This window comes from Colletotrichum scovillei (genome assembly GCF_011075155.1).
Source record: "Colletotrichum scovillei strain TJNH1 chromosome Unknown Contig00005, whole genome shotgun sequence".
Classification (NCBI taxonomy): domain Eukaryota; kingdom Fungi; phylum Ascomycota; class Sordariomycetes; order Glomerellales; family Glomerellaceae; genus Colletotrichum; species Colletotrichum scovillei.
This window is the reverse complement of record NW_023336263.1, coordinates 2,488,190-2,507,817: the sequence shown is the minus strand read 5'-3', so window position 1 is coordinate 2,507,817 and position 19,628 is coordinate 2,488,190. Positions and strand designations below refer to the sequence as shown.

The window sequence follows — 19,628 nt, the reverse complement described above, 5'->3', positions numbered from 1 at the left end:
GAGTTGCGATTATCGACATGCGAACGTCGCTCTGGAGAGTCAACAGCGGAATACTGTGCCCACTGCTTAGCAAGCGAACGATTTACCCCGCTTGGATCATGTCGACCTCAAGTTCGTCTACCACGAAGCGGAAGCAAAGAGAATCAATTTCTCCACCGGCGGTCAAACGGAAAGTTCAGAGCGGCACGACGAGTAAGCTCTTCTATGCCTACCTACATCATCGACCACCCTTGACATTTGACCTTCTATAGAAAACGCAGTTGCCAACTTCTTCAAACCTACTTCTCAGAAGCCAAAAGATCGCACAATATGGACCGAACGCGCACCGAACGACGACACCCCTGCGACACTGCTCGTTGGCCGCTATGAACCAGAGGAGCCCCCGACCGAGTCGGAAAAGAGGAGGAAGGTAGCTGCCTTTGACCTGGTATGACAGCTATGCAGCTTCAAACAAACTAAGCCATTTCAATTGACGACTAGCCGCCCAGGACTCGACCCTAATAACAACTGCTTCGGGCAAGAAACATGCCGACGCCGCCGAGGACTGGAAGTGGTGGCATGCTTCTGTTCCCGGTAAGCTGCGGGACATGTATAACAACGAAGGGTATACTACCAGCACTTGGCGCTTAGAGCGATAGACTTCAACTAATCTAGCTAGATATCGTATCGTGGTACTGTCCAATCAAGCCGGTATCGTTCTTCACGCCGACCCGAAAGCAAAAACGCCGAAATCAACAAAAGACCGAGCCTCGGCGTTCAAGCAAAAGGTCAATGCCGTCTTGACACAGCTCAACATCCCGACCACGATATACGCAGCCACAGAGAAAGATATATACAGAAAACCGAGGCCAGGGATGTGGAAGGAACTTTGCGCTGATTATGACCTCACTGAAGACGTCGACTTGGAGGGGAGCATCTTCGTTGGTGATGCTGGTGGTCGCATTGCGGCATCGAAATACTCCAAAGACTTCAGCTGCTCCGACCGAAATCTTGCCCATAACATTGGGATCACATACAAAACCCCAGAAGAATTCTTCCTCAACGAGAAGCCTCGGGACTTTGTCCGAGAATTCGACATCGTCCATTTCCCATACCCGGAGGACCCCAATTCAGAGACATCAAGTGCCCTCTTTGAGAAGAAAAACAAGCAGGACATTGTTCTTTCCTGCGGTCCGCCAGGTGCTGGGAAGAGCACGTTCTTCTGGAAGTACCTCAAGCCATTGGGTTATGAGCGCATCAACCAAGACACTTTGAAAACGTCAGTTCAGCCCAATATGATCAAGCCCTGCAAATATTAACATAGCAGCAGTCGAGATAAGTGCGTGCAAGCCGCTAAGGAGCTACTGAGTGGAGGCCAATCAATAGCAATAGGTCAGCTCTCGCACGAGTCCTTCAGCCATTCCAGGCACTAATTCAGTACAGACAACACGAATGCTGATCCCGATACGAGAGCTATCTGGGTCCAGCTTGCAGCGAAACACGACGTTTCAATCAGATGTGTTTGGTTCAAGACACCACTTCATATCTGCGAACACAACGATGCCGTACGATCCATGAATGAATCCGTAAGTCCAACTTAAACTGCAAATACATAACTGTAGCTTATGCAGGGCAGCTTAACCCCGAGTCACGAACGGCATTGCCTAGGATGGCCTTCAACGGATTCAAATCCCGCTTCAAGGAACCAAAAGTGAAGGAGGGTTTCCAAGACATCACCGAACTCGAGTTCGCCTTCAGAGGAACTAAGGAAGAGCACGAAGTGTGGGCCAAATATTGGCTTTGATGGCTCAGATCTGCTCCAGAACATTTCCAGCCAACGCGAATGTGCCAGCGGCTCTAGTCGACGAAACTCTGACGCAAGTCCAGCGCAAGTCCCAGCCGAGGGCACGAATGTCTACCATACTTCACGACTGTGTCTGACCTCGACAACGCCTTATACCGGTATATTCGAGAATAGAGAGCAAGCTACCATGGTTAAAGACGGTACCTGAACTCAACATCTCGGTCGCCTGTCCGCTTCTTTCGCGTATCTGGCCCGGCACCTGCAAGAATAACCTCCTTCTCTTTATCTAAGCGTCTGAGGAATAGCCAATGAATGACGATCAGACACTCGGCGACAAATATGGCACCAAGCGAGAAAGTGTTCCCAAGAAGATACGGTGAACTTCTGTATACCTGACCTGCCGCAGCACCGGCCGAATTGCCGATCGTCTGTTGAATCCCAATGGCCGTGGCGCGCCGATATTGTGGTGCAGTATTGACGTTGAGCCATGCCAGGTTCAGCCCTGTGCCGTTGTACACTGCGATGGTGCAGACGAAGCAGGCAAAATATTTGACAGCATTGTTACTGACACCAATCAGTATTGCATAGCCTACTGCGCCAACAAGATTGGTAGTGAAGAGGAACTGGAATCATTAGCTACTCTACTATGAAATTGGCTGGATGCAGGTCAACTCACCATGCCGCACTTTCCGTACTTGTCTGACAGAAAAGCGAAAGTGAAGAATGCCAGTGCGCCAAGGCAATACACGGGTATTGTCAGATAGTTGCTGGCTAGCGTGCCGTGGCCCATGGCGTGTAAGATCGAGGGCAAGAAAGTGCCGAACCCGTTTGTCAAGATGTTCTGGCAAAATTGAGTCCACGCGCTGGGAGCGAAAATGTTAGTAGCTTCTCTCTCTCGTTGGAATCTTCGAGCAATACATACCTGAGCCAAGTCTTTGGGTCCAAGAAAGCGAGCTTCACTTCATTCCAATCAAGCTCATTGCTGCCCATGTAGTCCAACCTCTCCTGATGCCGCATGTCCATGATGGCTCGCTCCTCCTCACCGAAGAAGTACGCTTTGCGGACATCGCTAGGCAATCCGAACCATACAGCAAAGGCGCATGTGATACTAAACGCCCCCTCCATGAGATACACCCATCTCCAGCCAGCGTATCCACCAACGCCGTCCATTTGTAACAACCCGTACGCCAACAGGCCCCCAAAGGCACCGGATAATGCCGTGCACGAGACAAGGTATGACGTGCGCTTCGCGATCTCGTCTCGTTTATATACCATGGTGAGGTACATGTTGAGAGAAGGGAAAAGACCGCCTTCGCAAGCGCCGAGGACCAAACGACAGGCGTACAGGCCGCCGACATTCCGAATCAGACCATTGGCTACTGTCGTGACGGACCAGACTACGCAAAGTGCTGTGAGAACGAAGCGGGGCTCGAAGCGTTTTACGAGGAGTACGGCTGGGACCTCGACGGGCACGTAGGTTACGAAGAAGAGGGATACGGCTGTGGAGTATTGCTGGTTTGTGGCGCCGATTTCTTCGGGCATGCCGGCGACTTTGACGTTTCCTGCATCACGCTTAGAATTGTGATCGGAATTAGGAAGTGGATGACGGAAACAACATTTCCGGTATAATGATGGAGATTCTCAAAGGAACCTATGAAATACCTACCGATATTGGCTCTATCGATGAAGCATGAGAGATAGACGATGAAGAGTACGGGTGTGATGTATAGGTCCAGCTTTCTCACGACTTTGGCTTCTTTGGCACGATCGATATGGATATAGGTTGAATGAGCAACGCTGATATCATGGTTATTGACATCGTGGCTGCTGCTGTTCTTGGTTTCTACTAAGATTTGAGTCTCGGGCATTTCGGAAGAGTCTAGTATTGTACCACTCAGGTGTGAAGTAATATTTCCAAAGATAAGTTGAATGAGAACTTGACTGAAGTATCACTTAAGACATGTCCAGAGTCTACGCAGCCTATGTCATATCATGCCCATCTATAGATTATGGGTTCACCTAATCTTTAGCAACCCAGTCACAACTTCCCAATCGATCTCAAGGATGATGTAAAGATCAGATAAGTTGCTCGCAGCCTCGTTCCGCATTTCGGCACAGAGTCAGGAAAATCCGCAGTTGTAACATGAATACTAGACACTTGAAATTATGTCGCCTTGGCTATCGGGATCCCTCCTCGTCAACCGAGGACTATCGGCGACTGTCGGCGACTGTCGAACGCGATAGGCAAGTAAAGTGCGGTAATGATCGGGTTGAAGCGGGTTGGCGACCCGACTTAACGTTCGTTTTTGACACACGGCGCGGGTCGTGAAGCCGTCTTTATCAATGGGTAACCTCCAGTCAATTCGAGAGCCAGCTGCATGACCCCCAGTCAGAGGGGCCTTTCAAGCCTTTGCAGGTTAAGGTGGCCGCATCCTAATACCCGGGGCTGGGCCTCACATCTGTCATTCAATGTTCTCTTGCGAAGGGAATGTCGACTGTTAGACCCCTCTACTTTGTGATATCCCTTGTTACTCCGCAACAAGATATCCTTCCGATATCACGATAGGTGCTACCTTATGGACAAAAAAAAGACAGGGGTGACAGCAGGCTGACTGGTTCGATGTCATGCCGTGACCTCAGCCAGCCTTCAAGTTGGAAACGCGTCACAGTCCTTGATCAGATGTACTTCATCGAGCTCAGGAAATACCGATTCTCAGGTTCATGAAGCGATAGCTATCTCGGGCCAGCAAGCCGAGTCGCTGATACCCCAGGTTGTCACACCTAGCCCCACTTCGGAGGAGGTTCCGGATGCTTCGGGGTTCGCCTCCGGTGCCGAGCCTGGGAATGCGGCAGCGCTGATAAGCTGCGTGTTGGAGATCGGATGGTGCGATTCGGGGAACAATGCGGGGGATATGCAACCTGATGATTAGATCGGGGACGGACTCCTAGGTAGGAGAGATGGAAAGTGCTTTATAACTTCATTGACCTCAAGTGTCCGAGTGTCTAGCTCAATTGGCTCAGCATTTACCGATTCGATATACCCCGATGATTCTATCTTTCAATCACCTGCATTTCATCGCTGTTCACAATGGGCTCGCTGGGCCCAAGTAGAAAGAAAGTTAGAATCGCGATAGGTAAGTCGAAGGCTTCAGTCGGCAGACTTTCGGCCAGTGTCTTGACAGTCTTTTGCTTACAAAATATCACCAGATCGCGGCGGCACCTTCACCGATGTGCACGCTTACATACCCGGCTCTGATGAGCCAGAGATGGTGTTCAAACTCCTTTCAGTTGACCCAAGAAACTACAAAGATGCACCGACCGAAGGTATAAGACGCGTCCTGGCGCATTACAGAGGCGCACCAGTATCCCGCGATGAGCCCCTTGACATCTCCGACGTCGAATCAGTTCGAATGGGAACGACTGTGGCGACGAACGCCCTGCTAGAACGACAGGGCGAGCGCGTAGCGTTCCTGACGACCATGGGCTTTCGGGATTTGCTCGTCATTGGCAACCAGGCCCGGCCGCACATCTTTGATTTGAGTATCCACAAGTTGCAGAATCTGTACGAGAAAGTTGTCGAAATTGAAGAGCGTGTGACGATGGAGGAGTTCTTGGAGAATCCGGAGAAACAGCCTATTGATGTTGAAAGCGATCCAGAGCTTGTGAAGGGATTGACGGGCGAGCTGGTTCGAATCCTCAAAAAACCTGATCTGGGGGTCGTAGAAAGCCAGCTGAGGGATCTGAAGGCTGAGGGCTTTAAGAGTGTTGCGATTTGCTTCATCCACTCCTATCTCTACCCCAATCACGAGAATGAGGTAGCGGAACTAGCGCGATCCATGGGCTTCGATGTTTCCGTGTCTTCTGAGCTGCAGCCAACGGTAAGACCAACCCCCCTTCTCTCATGCACTGCTTCACAGGCTCACATCCGTCTAGATCAAGATGGTATCCCGAGGAAACTCAGCAAACGCCGACGCGTACCTCTCCCCCCTTATCCGCCGTTACGTCCGCGACTTTGGCAGCGGCTTCAAGGGCGGCCTAGACGCCATCGCGAGCAAGCTCCTCTTCATGCAAAGCGACGGTGGGCTGTGTCTCTGGCAGAACTTTTCTGGGTTGCGCGCCATCCTTTCCGGTCCCGCTGGTGGTGTCATCGGTTTCGGCAAGTCCTGCTATGATCCCGAGACCAAGATGCCTGTGATTGGCTTCGATATGGGCGGCACTTCGACGGACGTCAGTCGCTTTTCGGGCACGTATGATCATGTATTCGAAACGGAAACGGCCGAGGTCACGTTGCAGACACCACAATTGAATATCAATACTGTTGCTGCTGGTGGCGGCTCAATTTTGCACTGGAAGAATGGGCTATTTGCGATTGGACCCGACGTGAGTTATGACAACATCTAAGCAGCTCTTCGGCGCAGTGAACTAACATCAACTTATAGTCTGCCGGCGCCCATCCAGGACCGGTGTGCTACCGGAAGGGTGGACCCCTCACAGTCACCGACGCAAATCTCTTCCTTGGTCGTCTACGTCCCGAATACTTCCCTTCCATCTTCGGACCAAAGGAAAACGAGCCCCTCGACTACGACGCAGCAGCCGCAGCTTTTCACACTCTGACCGAGAAGATCAACACCGAAGAGGGGAAGTCATTTACCCCGGAAGAGGTCGCTAGCGGCTTCCTCCGCGTCGCCAATGAGAGCATGAGCAGACCTATACGCTCGCTTACAGAAGGCAGAGGTATTCGAACGTCAGACCATGTTTTAGCTACATTCGGAGGCGCTGGCGGACAACACGCATGTGACGTCGCTGAAGCGCTGGGCGTGAACCGCGTCGTCATACACCGGTTGTCGTCCATCTTATCTGCGTACGGCATGGCGCTCGCGGACTTGACGCATGAGATTCAGCGTCCCAAGGCGGCTGAGCTTTCTAACCTCTCTGACAAGCAGCTGTCGGAGGAGTTCAAGGTTTTGACGGATGAAGCTACGGCGACTTTGGTCGCTCAGGGTTTCTCAGATGAACAGATCGAGCACGAGCTGTTCCTCAACCTGCGGTATAAAGGCACCAATAGCTCGCTCATGATTCGGAAGCCTGAAGTGTCGTGGGATTTCACTCGTCAATTTGTCGAGCACCATGAAGAAGAATTCGGCTTCGTTCTGAACCGCGACATCCTTGTGGAAGACATTCGCGTCCGCGCGTTGGGCAAGACGCCCAATTCCAACGTGACCAGCGTATCGCAAGCTCTGAAGTCTGTTGAGACTAGGCTAGTAGAGAGCAGCAAGAAGGCTAGCACTACGAAGCTGTACACAAGCGGAAAATGGCATGAAGTCGACCTCTTCAAGCTCGAAGATCTTGCACCGGGTGAGCGGGTCGTTGGTCCGACAATCATCCTGGACCAGACTCAGACCATCATGATTCAGCCGTCCTGGACTGCAACCGTGCTTCCCCGGCACCTACTTCTCGACAAGGATTCAGTCTCGCAAAGCTCCGTCGGTCTTCCAGCAGAGACAGACGAGGTCGATCCGATCCAGCTGTCAGTATTCGGCCACCGATTCATGAGCATAGCGGAGCAGATGGGCAGGTCACTGCAAATGACTTCAGTCTCCGTTAACATCAAGGAGAGGCTGGATTACTCTTGTGCTATATTCTCACCTACAGGCGGTCTAGTCGCCAACGCGCCGCATATCCCGTGTCACCTGGGTGCAATGAGCTATGCGGTGGCATACCAGGCTGAGCGCTGGGGTAATTCCCTTCGCCCAGGAGATGTGCTCGTCTCCAACCACCCCGCCGCCGGCGGATCACATCTCCCTGACGTGACAGTAATCTCACCAGTGATTGACGAAGACACCAACGAGGTCCTCTTTTGGACAGCTTCTCGAGCTCACCATGCCGACATTGGTGGCATCTCTGCTGGCTCCATGCCGCCGCATTCCAAGGAGATCTGGCAGGAGGGAGCTTCATTCCTATCCTTCAAGCTGGTCGACGGGGGCAGATTCGACGAGGAAGGTCTTGCTGAGATCATGCTCAAAAAGCCGGCGTCGTACCCAGGGTCTTCTGGAACGAGGACTTGGAATGATAACGTGAGCGATCTGAAGGCGCAGATAGCTGCTAATCAGAAGGGCATCAGGCTCATACAGGACTCTATCAAGGAGTACGGTCTACCGACAGTTCAGGTAAGTGCAGTCTATCCAAAGAAGACAACCGTGGTTGGAGCAAGTAACAGTTAACGGTCAACAACAGAAATACATGCTCGGAATTCAGAACAACGCCGAGAAGGTAGTCCGAAACCTTCTCCGCCGAGTCCACGATCAGTTCGATGGTCTCCCACTCGAGGCTGAGGACCAGATGGACGATGGTTCCAAGCTCAAGCTCAAGATTCGCATCAATCGCGAAGAGGGCTCTGCTGTCTTTGATTTCACAGGGACCAGTCGGGAGATGTACGGCAACCTCAACGCACCCCGCGCCATCACCTTTAGCGCCATCATCTACGTCTTGCGCTCGCTAGTCAAGGAGGACATTCCGTTGAATCAGGGTTGCTTGGCTCCCATCAGCGTCATCATACCCTCTGGGACAATTATATCTCCTTCGCTGGGTGCTGCTACAGTCGGTGGGAATGTCGAAACGTCACAGAGAGTGACGGATGTGGTGTTGAGAGCGTTCCAGGCTGCAGCGGCTAGTCAGGGAACGTGTAATAACTTGACTTTTGGGTATGGAGGTGAGATGGTCGACGGAAAAGCAAAGCCTGGGTTCGGGTACTACGAGGTAAGCCATCGATCCTTTCTCACCCCGTTAGTCTTCGTTTACTAAGTCCCATCGAAATCTAGACCATTGCAGGCGGCGCCGGTGCGGGACCGAGCTGGGAAGGCCAGTCCGGCGTACACGTCCACATGACCAACACCAGAATCACAGATCCGGAGTCCCTAGAGCGTCGCTATCCGTGTATTCTCCGTGAGTTCGGTATTCGGCGTGGGTCAGGCGGCCGAGGCAAGTATAATGGAGGAGACGGTTGCATCCGCGAGATCGAGTTTCGTCGAGACTTGCACGTTAGTGTATTAAGTGAGAGGCGGACGGTTCCTCCCTATGGTCTAGCTGGAGGCGAGCCAGGAGCTCTCGGCGAGAACGTGTGGGTTCGGCATGACGAGTATGGGACACGGGAGATTAACCTCGGCGGGAAGAACAGTTGCGAGATGAAGAAGGGAGATCGGATCATCATCAGTGAGTCTTGTGCGTCGATGCCGAGGATGTTGATTTGCTAACAGCTTGGTGATAGGGAGTCCAGGTGGAGGTGCATACGGTGCCTTGTAAGCACGTTGTTGTTATTGGGCTTTCCATGGTGGGCCGGTCGTTCGGCATTTTCAAAACCAAACACGACGAGGGCGAGAGAAGCTGTTTAATAGAAAACTCAGTGAGAACCACAGCTTTAGAAATTCTGGAGACCTGCCAGGATATGGGACCAGACTTGGCTCGAAGTTGACGCGTAAGACTAAGGACCCCCAGCTTGGCCTCGGTTGTGTGTGCCGCGATGCCGTGATGCCGTGGTGCCGTGCTTCCGTCCACGCGGTGCCGTGATAGCCGTTGACGGACATTCTTAGCATTAAGGTTCCACGCCATTTTGCGGGAGGAAACAAATTCCCCATGTCGGCGCCGGTGGATGCCAATTGCGATGACCTGCATTTGACAGATCCGATCTATCGGATCGACGCTTTTTTTAAGGTTGAGTTTGCTCGGTGGGTGCACATTTTCATGATCCAAGCGCCCCACACTTTAACTTCACGTTATGAAGACTTCATCGCATCGATAAGCAACAATTCTCACCACTTACTGTATTCTCGCCGGCAATTTTAGTATTCATACGCTAGTTATTCCGTTTCTCAGTACGGCGTGTTCCATGTACTTGTCGAAGAGGATTTATGCAACGAATACAAGCGAGGATGGTGTCTCTCGTCGCTGGGAACTCGGCAATTGTTCTCTGACGACCGGGAGAGTATCAGAGGCTTGGTCCAAACAAATTGCTAGGCAAGATAATCTGCAATAGCCCGACTTCATTGCCTACCGGGCACAGTCGTCCAGCGTTATCTATACCACCACTTGACGATGCGCACTTCCACCCCATTCATCAATCGTAGTGAAACCGCCATCGCTGGGGACGAAGATTTCCAGAGCGAAGACGACACGGCCAAAGTTGACATTCAGCTACGTGTTAATGTAGAAAGGCGTATATATTGATTCAAAGGACTTCAGTTCAGCAAATGTCACTCCGTCATTTGAAATTCACCAGCGGAAAGCAGAGTAGTTGAGTCAAGTCATGAGGATTATATTGTAGGTACATGTTCCCCATGTCCATATGTACAGAGAATGGCCAAAGGGCCAAGTGATGCGCATCAGCTTACACACCACAGAAAAGAAAAGGTGGTTTCTTCCCTCCTAAGTTCTTTAACCAAAAACAAAGTTCACTCGCAGTCTCTCGGAGACTGGGTGCGGCAATTGCAGCACCATCGCCGCTACAGCAAGCTGTGTTGGCGACCAAGACCGGAACTCAAGAACACCAAATAGCTCAGGAGCGAGCCATTTAGCAGGCCTTGAGGGTAGAGTACTTGCAGGCGCTGGAAGGGCCAGTGCTGATCTTCTTGGGCTCGTTGCCGGGGGTGGTGCCCTGGAACTCGGTGCAGATCTCCTTGACGGAGGTGGCGCAGGTGCCGGTGATGGTGGAGGTGTCGCCCTTGTTGGAGTTGATGCCGGTGAGCATCTTGCCGTTGTAGGCCTTGACGTTCTTGACAACGACGGTGCGCTTGCCCATGGTCTTGCAGTTACCGCAGGAGCGGTAGAGCTTGCCGAAGTCGACGACGGTGAAGCCGTCAATGGTGACGGTGCCGAGACCGTTGTGCTGGATGACCTTGTCCTCGGCGCCACGGGCACCACCGCCAATGATGGAGGCGTTGCCGTCACCCTTGAGGGAGAGAGCGTCCTCGCAGACGGCGGTCCACCAGACGTTGTTGATGGTGCAGGAGCCCTTGCAGTGGACACCCTCGATCTGGTCAGCACCAATGATGGCGTTCTTGAGGGTAGCGCCGTTCTCGAGGAGGAAGACAGCGTCAGCGTCGCCACCCTCAGCCTGGCCAGTGCACTTGACGCCACGGCCGTAGGTCTTCATGCCACCATCGAAGGTGCCCTTGACGGACTGGGCGGACTTGTAGGTGACGGTTCCCTTGGAGGCGGGGATGGGGAAGGAGGCGCGCTTCTCGATGGCACCGAAGTTGTTAGGGGAGGACTCGGCACCGGGGGCGGCGATGACGGCAGAGGCCGAGAGGGCGGCGAGGACAGCGGAGAACTTCATTTTGAATGTGGTGATTGGTTTAAGAAAACACGTAGAGTTGGAAGTAGTTTGGAAGTGTTGACAACGAATGAATAACCACCAGGGCTAAAGAATGTGAGTAGTTGGATGAGTAAAGAGAGACTGTAGCGGAAGATGCTGATGAAGGTGATGAGGAATAAGAGAAAAGAAGGTTTGATGGACGGGAGCTTGCAACCTTCTTATATCTTTCGATCTTGGGCAGATTCTGGGAAATTCTGCTCTCCTCCAAGCTCCTCAACAACATACTTTCCCCTTCCCGCAGGAGTCATCCTGATCCTGCATCTCATTCACGCTGCCAAGACCTTAGATAGTGGGACCTTGGTAGGTCGAACTGCTCACAGTGACACGGATACACAAGCTTTTGCCCAGGGCTGGGGGTGAACTGATGCGACGAGGTCCAAAAGTTCACAGCCCGCAGTCTGGCCCACGATGGAGCTCACGGGAGTGTTGGCGAGTGGCTAGCCTGCGTCTTGGTTCCTGGATGAGCTACACGCCCCCTGACTTGAGCTCACGGGAATGGGATGGAAGGGACATGGCCCCCTTCCTCTTCCTCGCCTCTGCCTGAATCGACAAGGACGGGGAGTTAGCGAGGAGTCTGTCGATTCATTTCGGGCAGAGCCTTCCTTCCCTGTCCATATGATCCACCCCGATATCAGAAAGTGGTTCGGGCGCCTCGGCGAGCCGCAGTCATCAGCGCAGCGACAAGCTGTTTCAACGTTCGAGGGGGCAGAAAGACTGCCCAGTGCCTGAGGAGGTACACAGCATGACATGGAGGCATTCCTGTTGACAATTTGGCCACGGCTATGGGCTCAGGGGATGACCCATGACCGTGCTGGATATGGGTTGGAGATGGGGAACCTGAGCAAGTTGGAATTTCACTCTTTTCTTTGCCTTGCAGTCCCGGTACTTGCGCTTACCCAGAGTAGGCTCGCATGTCGTATTTGTCTAAAATGTGGCGCTGTCTTCCTGGTTAACCATGAAACAAGTCAGGGGCTGTCACAAGGTTGGTATGTGAGTTGAAAGATTAGACCATGTTCAGAAAGATGGAGTTGAGATCCACAGTAAAGTCCTCTTTGGGAAAATTGCGGATGGGAAGTCAGAGATTTGGGGGATTTCTGCAGTCCTGGGCAGCACTCCGTTGGCAGAAAGTGTGTCTCGCTCTCGGAGCTTATGCCGTGAGCAGAAAGACGTAAAAAGCAGACTGTCGGCCAGAATCCGCAATGTTTCCGTCGCTAGCGCGCGGGAACAGCTCCCATTGGTCGGCACCCTGGTTTCGGTTGTATATCGAAGGGAGATGAACTGGGGCCTTTTCGAGATGGAACCAACGTCTATTTAGATAAGACCCGTTACCACGGTCCTGAGTAATTCCCGGCCTCACGGACTGGCGTCGGAGGAGAGAGACTCAAAAAAGTGGCTATGAGCGGCGGTAGTGTCCTCACTATTCTAGCTGGTTTCTGTTTGGATTCTAGCGAGAGTTGATACCCAAGACATCGGGACTACGGTAGTTGTCTGTGAGTTCTTGGCTCCTTGCAGCCATGGTTGAGTCGTTTCTCGAATAACCTCTCGAAGGTTTAGGGAAAATCTGTCTGACGTGTTTTGGGGTGGAGCGTGATCCCGCAAACTCTGATTTTCTCTGCCGCACAATGAGGGTCCCGGCTAACCCAGGATGGCACTTTTAACCCGTGGCAAGCCTGATATTATTATCTCTTCAGATTTCCCCCAGCTGCTGGCAGCATATTGTCAGTGCACGGCGCAGCCCAGTCCCCCCTTGACCGCAAAATCTGCCCCCATGGACACATGCCCGCCATCCCTGTTCAAGCTTATTGACCTTAATCAGCTTTCCGGGGTATCGCTGGAGCCGAAGCAGAGAGAAAAAGCTGGACCAGCGCAATGCAGGCTGTGCGCTAGCAGCAAGGGGGGCGGCAGAAGCACGTTGCCGCTGAGACAGCACTCATCTGAACCAGATCCAACATGCGGCATGCCACTATCAAAGTTCAACTTCCGTCAGTGGTGGATCAAGGTCCAAAGCTGCTGAATCAGTTCGGTAGTCTTTTGCGACATGTCTAAATTGCAAACAGCCCGAGACATACCCCGCCAGACATAATGCGACAGTCGCGATAGAGTCAAATGATCTCCAGTTCTAACAATATATCACCAACGCGCCTGTGTCTGGCATTACGGGTGGGATGCGACTTGCAGGCTGGAAACAGCACCATCGGGATACGAAAAAGGCCAAAGGAGGCTCTCAATGTCACCGTTGCCATCGCTTTTGGGCCTGCCCTGTCGGACGAGGCTCCGATTCCCGTTGCATCGAGACATGGTTAAACAACGGATACCGGTTTTTGTGCTCTGGCGGTGTGTGAGTGAAAATCCGCTTGTTTGCCGAACTACCTGGGAATGCGGATAACCCGTGGCCTAGGCACGAATAGGCGAAGATGGGAGCGGAGATCGGGTGCTCTCAACATTATCAACACTTAAAATTGACCCATGAGGGTGGGCATCACAGCAGATGAGCCCGGCAGGCTGGCAAGGGGGCGTGATCTGGTGAGGCCCAGTTCCTCTAGTCATGGACCTAATTCCACCAATGCGAAAACGATTCAAGTTCTGTGGGATGGTCGTGTGTGTGCCCACGGCACTCACTCCAGAAACGTGATGGGTTGTGATGTGTGCCAAGAAAAGTCTGGAAAGGAGTCGCCAAGACTTTTCAATAGAGTGTGCCAAGACATTATGGCACCCATAGATCGGCGCACTTTTGGGCTGCGCTGGCCGAAGTTCCCGGCCCAATCGAGACAACTCAGTCGCAAAGAGCTTTGTTTTGCTTGAGAAACCAGCCAAAACTCTGTGGTTTTTTGACTTTTTTTGGCGTTTCTCGACGAACTTTCTTGTGTTTCGGCGATGCTCACTCGAGAGCCGACTTTAAAGATTCATCGGCTTCCGTACGGACTGAGCCGGGAGGCCTCCCCAGGAACCACAATCAGCCTTAAGGGGCCCCCGACTCGCCGCTCGCGCCGTTTGTGGGGGTCGGAGTCGCCCGGCTACAGTCTGGCCAGAATTGTTAGTTGAGGGGGTCATGGCCCATGGGTGGATCATGTCCTTGTGTGAGAAGCCCACCCCGAGATTGCGCCCCAAAAGGGATTACGGGACAATCAGCATCGGTCAGGAATTGCCAAAGTACCAAAGTCGGGCTGGACCAACAAACCCCCCGGGCCGACAGCAATCAATATTGTTCATCAAGGCTCGCAAGACTTTCGATATTCAAGTTGACCGCCCACGAGACTCTAGAGGGGCCAACCTGGATGTCAGGGCCACATTGAGATCAACGTTGTATGAGTAGCACTCTTCTCCCGCTTCTTCTCTTGCTTCATGCTCTGGGCTCTCGTGCTGGAAACTCCACTTTTGGATGTAAAACACCAAGCTCTATGTTGGAGACTCTTACCAGCCGCACCAGACAGACGAGCCAGTTTTCTCGAATAGTGCACCCTCTGCCGTTTCTCGTATAATGAGTGGAGGTTGTGTCTTATCCGCAATCTATCTGTATTCTCTCTTTTCAGGTGAACGAACTAGGCTGACCCCTGATCTTCATTGTGAAGCAGCAGCAAGCGCCTCTACGCACTGAACTACTACCTCACCCAGCCACCTCTCATGAACTGCAAGATCTTAAGACAGGGGCCTGTTGAATATAGGTCAACTTATGCTATCTCCTGCAGACTTGCTTATACCCATGATCAAGCATCGTACAGATTGCCTTGCCGCATGTAGCCTGGGATGTCACGATTACAACATTACGCCTGACCCTCAGGCACAGAGTTACATCCGCAGATACGACATGCGAAGAACGTACCCTTCCTGGATGGGCGGGATGCCGTCAGGGCGATCATTGTGTTCGGACGAATCCGTGGCGATTTGCCCATGGGACAACTTCCAAGGGCAGAGCTCGTACTTTGCAGGCCAATAACGCCTCCCAACTCGGGGCCGGCTTGGGCCCAATAGTTGATTCCATCTCCGCGTACCTAACAACCTTCGTATCATCTTCGAAAGTCCACCAGTGTCAACAAATGAGAGGATGATGATGTTTTATACCTGCAATCACTGCACAACACTTGATCAAAGCGTTGACTCGGGTCCTGCCCTTGAACTACATAAGTACACGGTAATAAACAGAGATCCAACTTTGCGCTCTATGCATCGGTGATGATTACAAAATTAATCTGGCCCTTCGGAAATGCATTCCGTCCGCGATTCTCAATTTGCTTGCTTCATCGCCCTGGACAGATCATACCCATGGCGCCGAGACTAGAACCCTTGCCAAGGCCCGTATTACTATGCAAATACACAGATAGCCCCAGGGTAATCTGGGCTACCTTGAGCTTCTCTTTGTCAAACAGGAACTTTTTCATCCGCACAAAATATCTGTAAATCAAGTAGACAGCGACTGGTAAAGATGATGGCGAGAAATCGCGCGACGACGGGTGACGGGTACGCTTTCCTTGCGTTCCTCTAATGATTGATTTAGAGATCGATCAGCTTTCCCTCCTTTTACCGCACAGCCTTCACGCGTTTTGGACAAGATGTTACAAAAGTTGCGCTTTATCAGTCCACCTCCGATAGTCCTACTGGGAACTCCGCGATGGTATCCTAAGCGAACATCACTCCAAGCCTCTGGTCGGTTTCCGACTCCTCACGAGGCCAAGCAGCGTCCACTCAAATGACAGACATCTCCACAACCTTTTTCGACGGCGGGCGCTGTGGTGCTTCTCGGCGGAGAAAGCCGCCCGTAAGCAAAGCGTTACCTACTCCATCAGACAGGTGTTACCGCCGGACCACTGCCGCTGCAAGGGGAATTTCAAGGTGCATATGCTTTGCCCCTCCCTCTAATATCCATTACATGGCCCGGCACATCGCTTTATCAGGTATGGAGGGCTTTTTGAAAGTGCCGGCGTGGTAACACCCACTCGGTATAGATGAACCGAAGTAATGGCCGAACCTCCTCTTGACTTTGGACGTTTGCCCGCAGCTCGTTTCTAAATAACAGTCTAGACTCCAGGGTATTTGAAAGTGGTAACATTCGGTGGCGTCCCGCTGACCTTGTAATTATTGGCTAATCTGTCAGGACTCCGGGCTCAACGCAACAAGGAAGCGAACTCGCAAATAGCGGTAGCTTGACGACGCCAACCCTCGTCACCGGCTATCCAAGCTTCTCTTCACCGCATCTTTGAAAGTTGTTAAGTTTCTCGCAGGGAAACTTGAGCAAGCTATACTCTACTTCCAAGCATCTAGAATTCTATCACTGAAAGTGTGCCTGTGAAGGAATCTAGGGTCATGTGAGCTGTGTAGTAGCTACGCGAACCTCTCGGACTTTGCAAATTGAGTTTATGGAAATCGCTGGCAATTGGCGGAGAATCATAGGCATCACATTCGAGGAATTCCTATTTGGAGGACTGATCCAGGTTTCATCGGTATTGCGGTGCAACGGCATGTTGCTCAGGACTTGTTGTCCAAGTTGGCTCTCTTCATGCCGAGCAGCATGATCGATCTCAAGCCAAAATGTTCGTATCGGGAAACTCACGTGAAATTGAAGGGAATCCCGTGCCACCTTCCTGCCTACGGTACTTCGTAGAAGATCTGTTGGAAGCCTCTGCTTATGGATTTTGAAATCTCTAAACGGCCAATTGTGAGCGCTGTTCTCTTCCACACGGTGACTTCTATGTTTTTCGTGTGACGTAGAAACGCCCGATATTCAGGAAAGTGTACTTCTGGCTCAATATTGAGTTTGAAGCTCCCATGTTACTATCGACGCTCGGTCGCAATAGCAGAAACAAGATTTGAGTTCAGTCTACGCAGCCGTGCGGCAAGCGGCAACGTGGGAAACTCGTTTCCGCCCCCATCATTAACGGAGGACAGTATGGTTCGCTCAGTAATCACTCCCATGAGGGAAGTTAAGTCGCGCATCTTGCGTCATTTGGCATCTTGACTTTTTGGCAAATTCCCGCCAACCCTCTACCAAATAAATGCAGACTGAAGTAAAATAAGGATCGGTAGACTGCGACCCCTTAGTCGAACAAAGACCGGATTGCTCGCCATGGTCTCAGGAACAGGACCTCATGTGTCACACGTTCTGTTGCTGGTACATACTACAAGAGACAATGAAGTTGATGTAGCATGAACTCAGATATTACAACATCAATTAAGTATGACGAAACTGAGATTCACTTCATTTAGAACGTTTCCGCTAGTCTTTGCCAGGGTATCCAAGGTAACTAAGAACGCCACGAGTCACGATATGAATCCTGCAAGGGATGACCCGAGACGAGACGATGTTTTCTAGACAACGCGTGAATGAGTCTCGCCATAAAGCTGTCAAACTTGCCCGTGCGCGAGCTTTCGACGTGTTTGATGCTTCATCAACGATAGCGGCTGTCATAATTGAAGTACATGTACTTCTACCTTGGAAGAGTTTTCGAATCGGCCGACCATCAGCGGTCATGCAAGATAAGTAAGTTTATGGGCCGACTTGTAATCTACTTTAGTCAATTGAATATCGATTGCCCTCTAAATATGCAAAATCCACCCTGTTCATCTCAAATCGATGCACCAAGTCATACGTGTGATTCACTTCCAGCTGGAACAGCTGAAGTTGTCGAGAGAAAACAAGGTCAGAGTATAGTTACGAGACTTGAAGGATAGTTGCAAGCATCGAAGCTCGAACTGCTCAATATTTTCCACGACGGAGAGAGCTTGCTTAAGTGACTAAAGTGCCTTTGGAAAAGCAAATCGCCTATGGGTCTCAGGGAGCGATGATGTAAGAGACGAGTTCGCAAGTCTCTACCAATTGCAGTTGTCTCATGTCGAGTATTCTGATTTTCCGCGCTGGGATGACCAGGTTTTCCGCCGAATCAACTTCAACCTCCATTCCCTTACATATAAATCCCAGGGTGATCCAAGGCCTAAAGCTCCGTCAAGCTACTAAAACTGCTCTTTTCTTGGACTCAACTGGCTGTTTTTGCTGAGTCCTCGCCGGCAAGACTCAGCCCCGGTGACTCGGTGTGGTGAGCCCTTTTGCCCCACTTTCTTTCTTTCGACCGTCGCCATCCATGTCAAAACTCCACCCCACACATCGTGAACTCATCAAAAATCCCTTCCCGGCCTCGGCAACACATCGAGTTCACCACTCCACCCTCATTCGCCCTGATGGTCTAGCGGTATGATTCTCCCTTAGGGTGCATCTTCGGATACAACCACTTGGGAGAGGTCCCAGGTTCGAATCCTGGTTAGGGCCCCATCCTTTTGATTTTCTTGTTTTCACGACCTCGACTGCCATATTTTGCATCTTTTTGTTCTGGCTTGCCTCCGTGGACCTGAGAACTCACCTATGAACGGCCTGACAGTAGATAGACCTTGACCAGACATAGCTCTGTCCTCAGGTGAGGGTTCAAGGCTCGTTAACGGGGATTTCGCTCCGACAGGTAGAATAAGAGGAAGATGGAGACATGATAACAAGTAGAATTCTTTGACTGGAGCCACGCGGTGCTTGATGATCATCGACTTTTCTTTACCGCAACTTCGCAGGTAATATACGCAATAATCAGCGGTAGTGAACCATGGGATTTTCCAAACTTCAAACTTCAATTGCCCCGGCCAGTTAGCGGTTCACATTGAGTGTTGTCTCAAGCCTGAACACTCGACAGCCTAACAATACCAGTGGCGAGCGTTGCTCAGCCGACGTTCCACTGTAAAGTTGAGCGGTAGGGAGTCAATATGGAGATATCGGTGACCAAAGAAGCTACTGGGAAAACAAAACCCAGAAGGCTCTCAGGGCAAATCCCGCCAAGGTCGACTTTGGTTAGGATGATATCAATCTAACATTGACCGATCAGTAGTAACCTCATGTGATATCAAGCATATGTCGAGAAGATCAACACACCGGCTCGTGCAGTCAGGGCATAAAGAGACGAGGCTCATTGGATATCGCATTCTCGTAATGGACCACTCGTTGGATTGCTTCTACAAACTCATCATCGTTTTGAGACAATCAGGGCGCATCAGGCCATGTATCTACCCCGCCTGCTGTACGCGGCTCAACTCGGAAATCCTTTGACGCAACGGTGACTTGGCTCACAAACACGAGATATCGAATGCTTCGGTAACTGGCACTTCAGTGTCTTGCTCGGCGCACTGGATGTGGAGAGTGGTTCGGCCCGTTCTCCGCAGATGATTCTCTAAATGGAATCCGATTCGCTGTTGTTATCGAACCGCATGAGTGCATCTTTCCAGTTTTTGATCAGTCTAACGCCCACTGGAAGATTTTGCCTTTTCGAGCAAGCTGCGGTTGCATTCATGCGACAGTTCAAGCGTGATTTTATGCATCCATCCAGAGACTTCTTGGACTGCGGATGACATCTTCCATCATGTCGTAAACCCCGCTCATTCCCTGATCTACTAAGATGGCTGGATATAAACCCCCCTATCTGTGCAAAAAGTCTCCATATCACACATGTCATC

General features: G+C 51.5%; 4 protein-coding genes across 4 annotated transcripts; 2 read left to right on the top strand and 2 right to left on the bottom strand.

Annotated features, from left to right (window-relative positions):
- Positions 1-98: 98 nt before the first annotated feature.
- Positions 99-1,783, top strand: HER10_EVM0008987 (polynucleotide kinase 3 phosphatase; the record flags this gene model as incomplete). Its single annotated transcript, XM_035478492.1, has 7 exons — positions 99-192; positions 252-427; positions 489-604; positions 659-1,258; positions 1,310-1,371; positions 1,423-1,565; positions 1,616-1,783. 7 exons carry the CDS (start codon positions 99-101, stop codon positions 1,781-1,783), a joined length of 1,359 nt encoding a protein of 452 aa, XP_035334234.1.
- Positions 1,784-1,974: 191 nt separating this feature from the next.
- HER10_EVM0005847 (major facilitator superfamily transporter) lies at positions 1,975-3,651 on the bottom strand (the record flags this gene model as incomplete). The annotated part of the gene is made up of 6 exons (XM_035475450.1): positions 1,975-2,211; positions 2,263-2,406; positions 2,460-2,646; positions 2,706-3,211; positions 3,257-3,355; positions 3,460-3,651. The coding sequence occupies 6 exons, from the start codon at positions 3,649-3,651 to the stop codon at positions 1,975-1,977; spliced, it is 1,365 nt and encodes a 454-aa protein (XP_035334011.1).
- A 1,127-nt stretch (positions 3,652-4,778) lies between these two features.
- Positions 4,779-9,299, top strand: HER10_EVM0010817 (hydantoinase B/oxoprolinase). The gene is made up of 7 exons (XM_035480265.1): positions 4,779-4,917; positions 4,991-5,661; positions 5,717-6,163; positions 6,223-7,950; positions 8,018-8,539; positions 8,602-8,992; positions 9,048-9,299. Exons 1-7 carry the CDS (start codon positions 4,872-4,874, stop codon positions 9,080-9,082), a joined length of 3,840 nt encoding a protein of 1,279 aa, XP_035334365.1. The 5' UTR covers positions 4,779-4,871; the 3' UTR covers positions 9,083-9,299.
- Positions 9,300-10,186: 887 nt separating this feature from the next.
- HER10_EVM0011227 (pectate lyase) lies at positions 10,187-11,560 on the bottom strand. The gene has a single exon (XM_035480664.1). The coding sequence runs from the start codon at positions 11,109-11,111 to the stop codon at positions 10,347-10,349; it is 765 nt and encodes a 254-aa protein (XP_035334398.1). The 5' UTR covers positions 11,112-11,560; the 3' UTR covers positions 10,187-10,346.
- Positions 11,561-19,628: the final 8,068 nt, after the last annotated feature.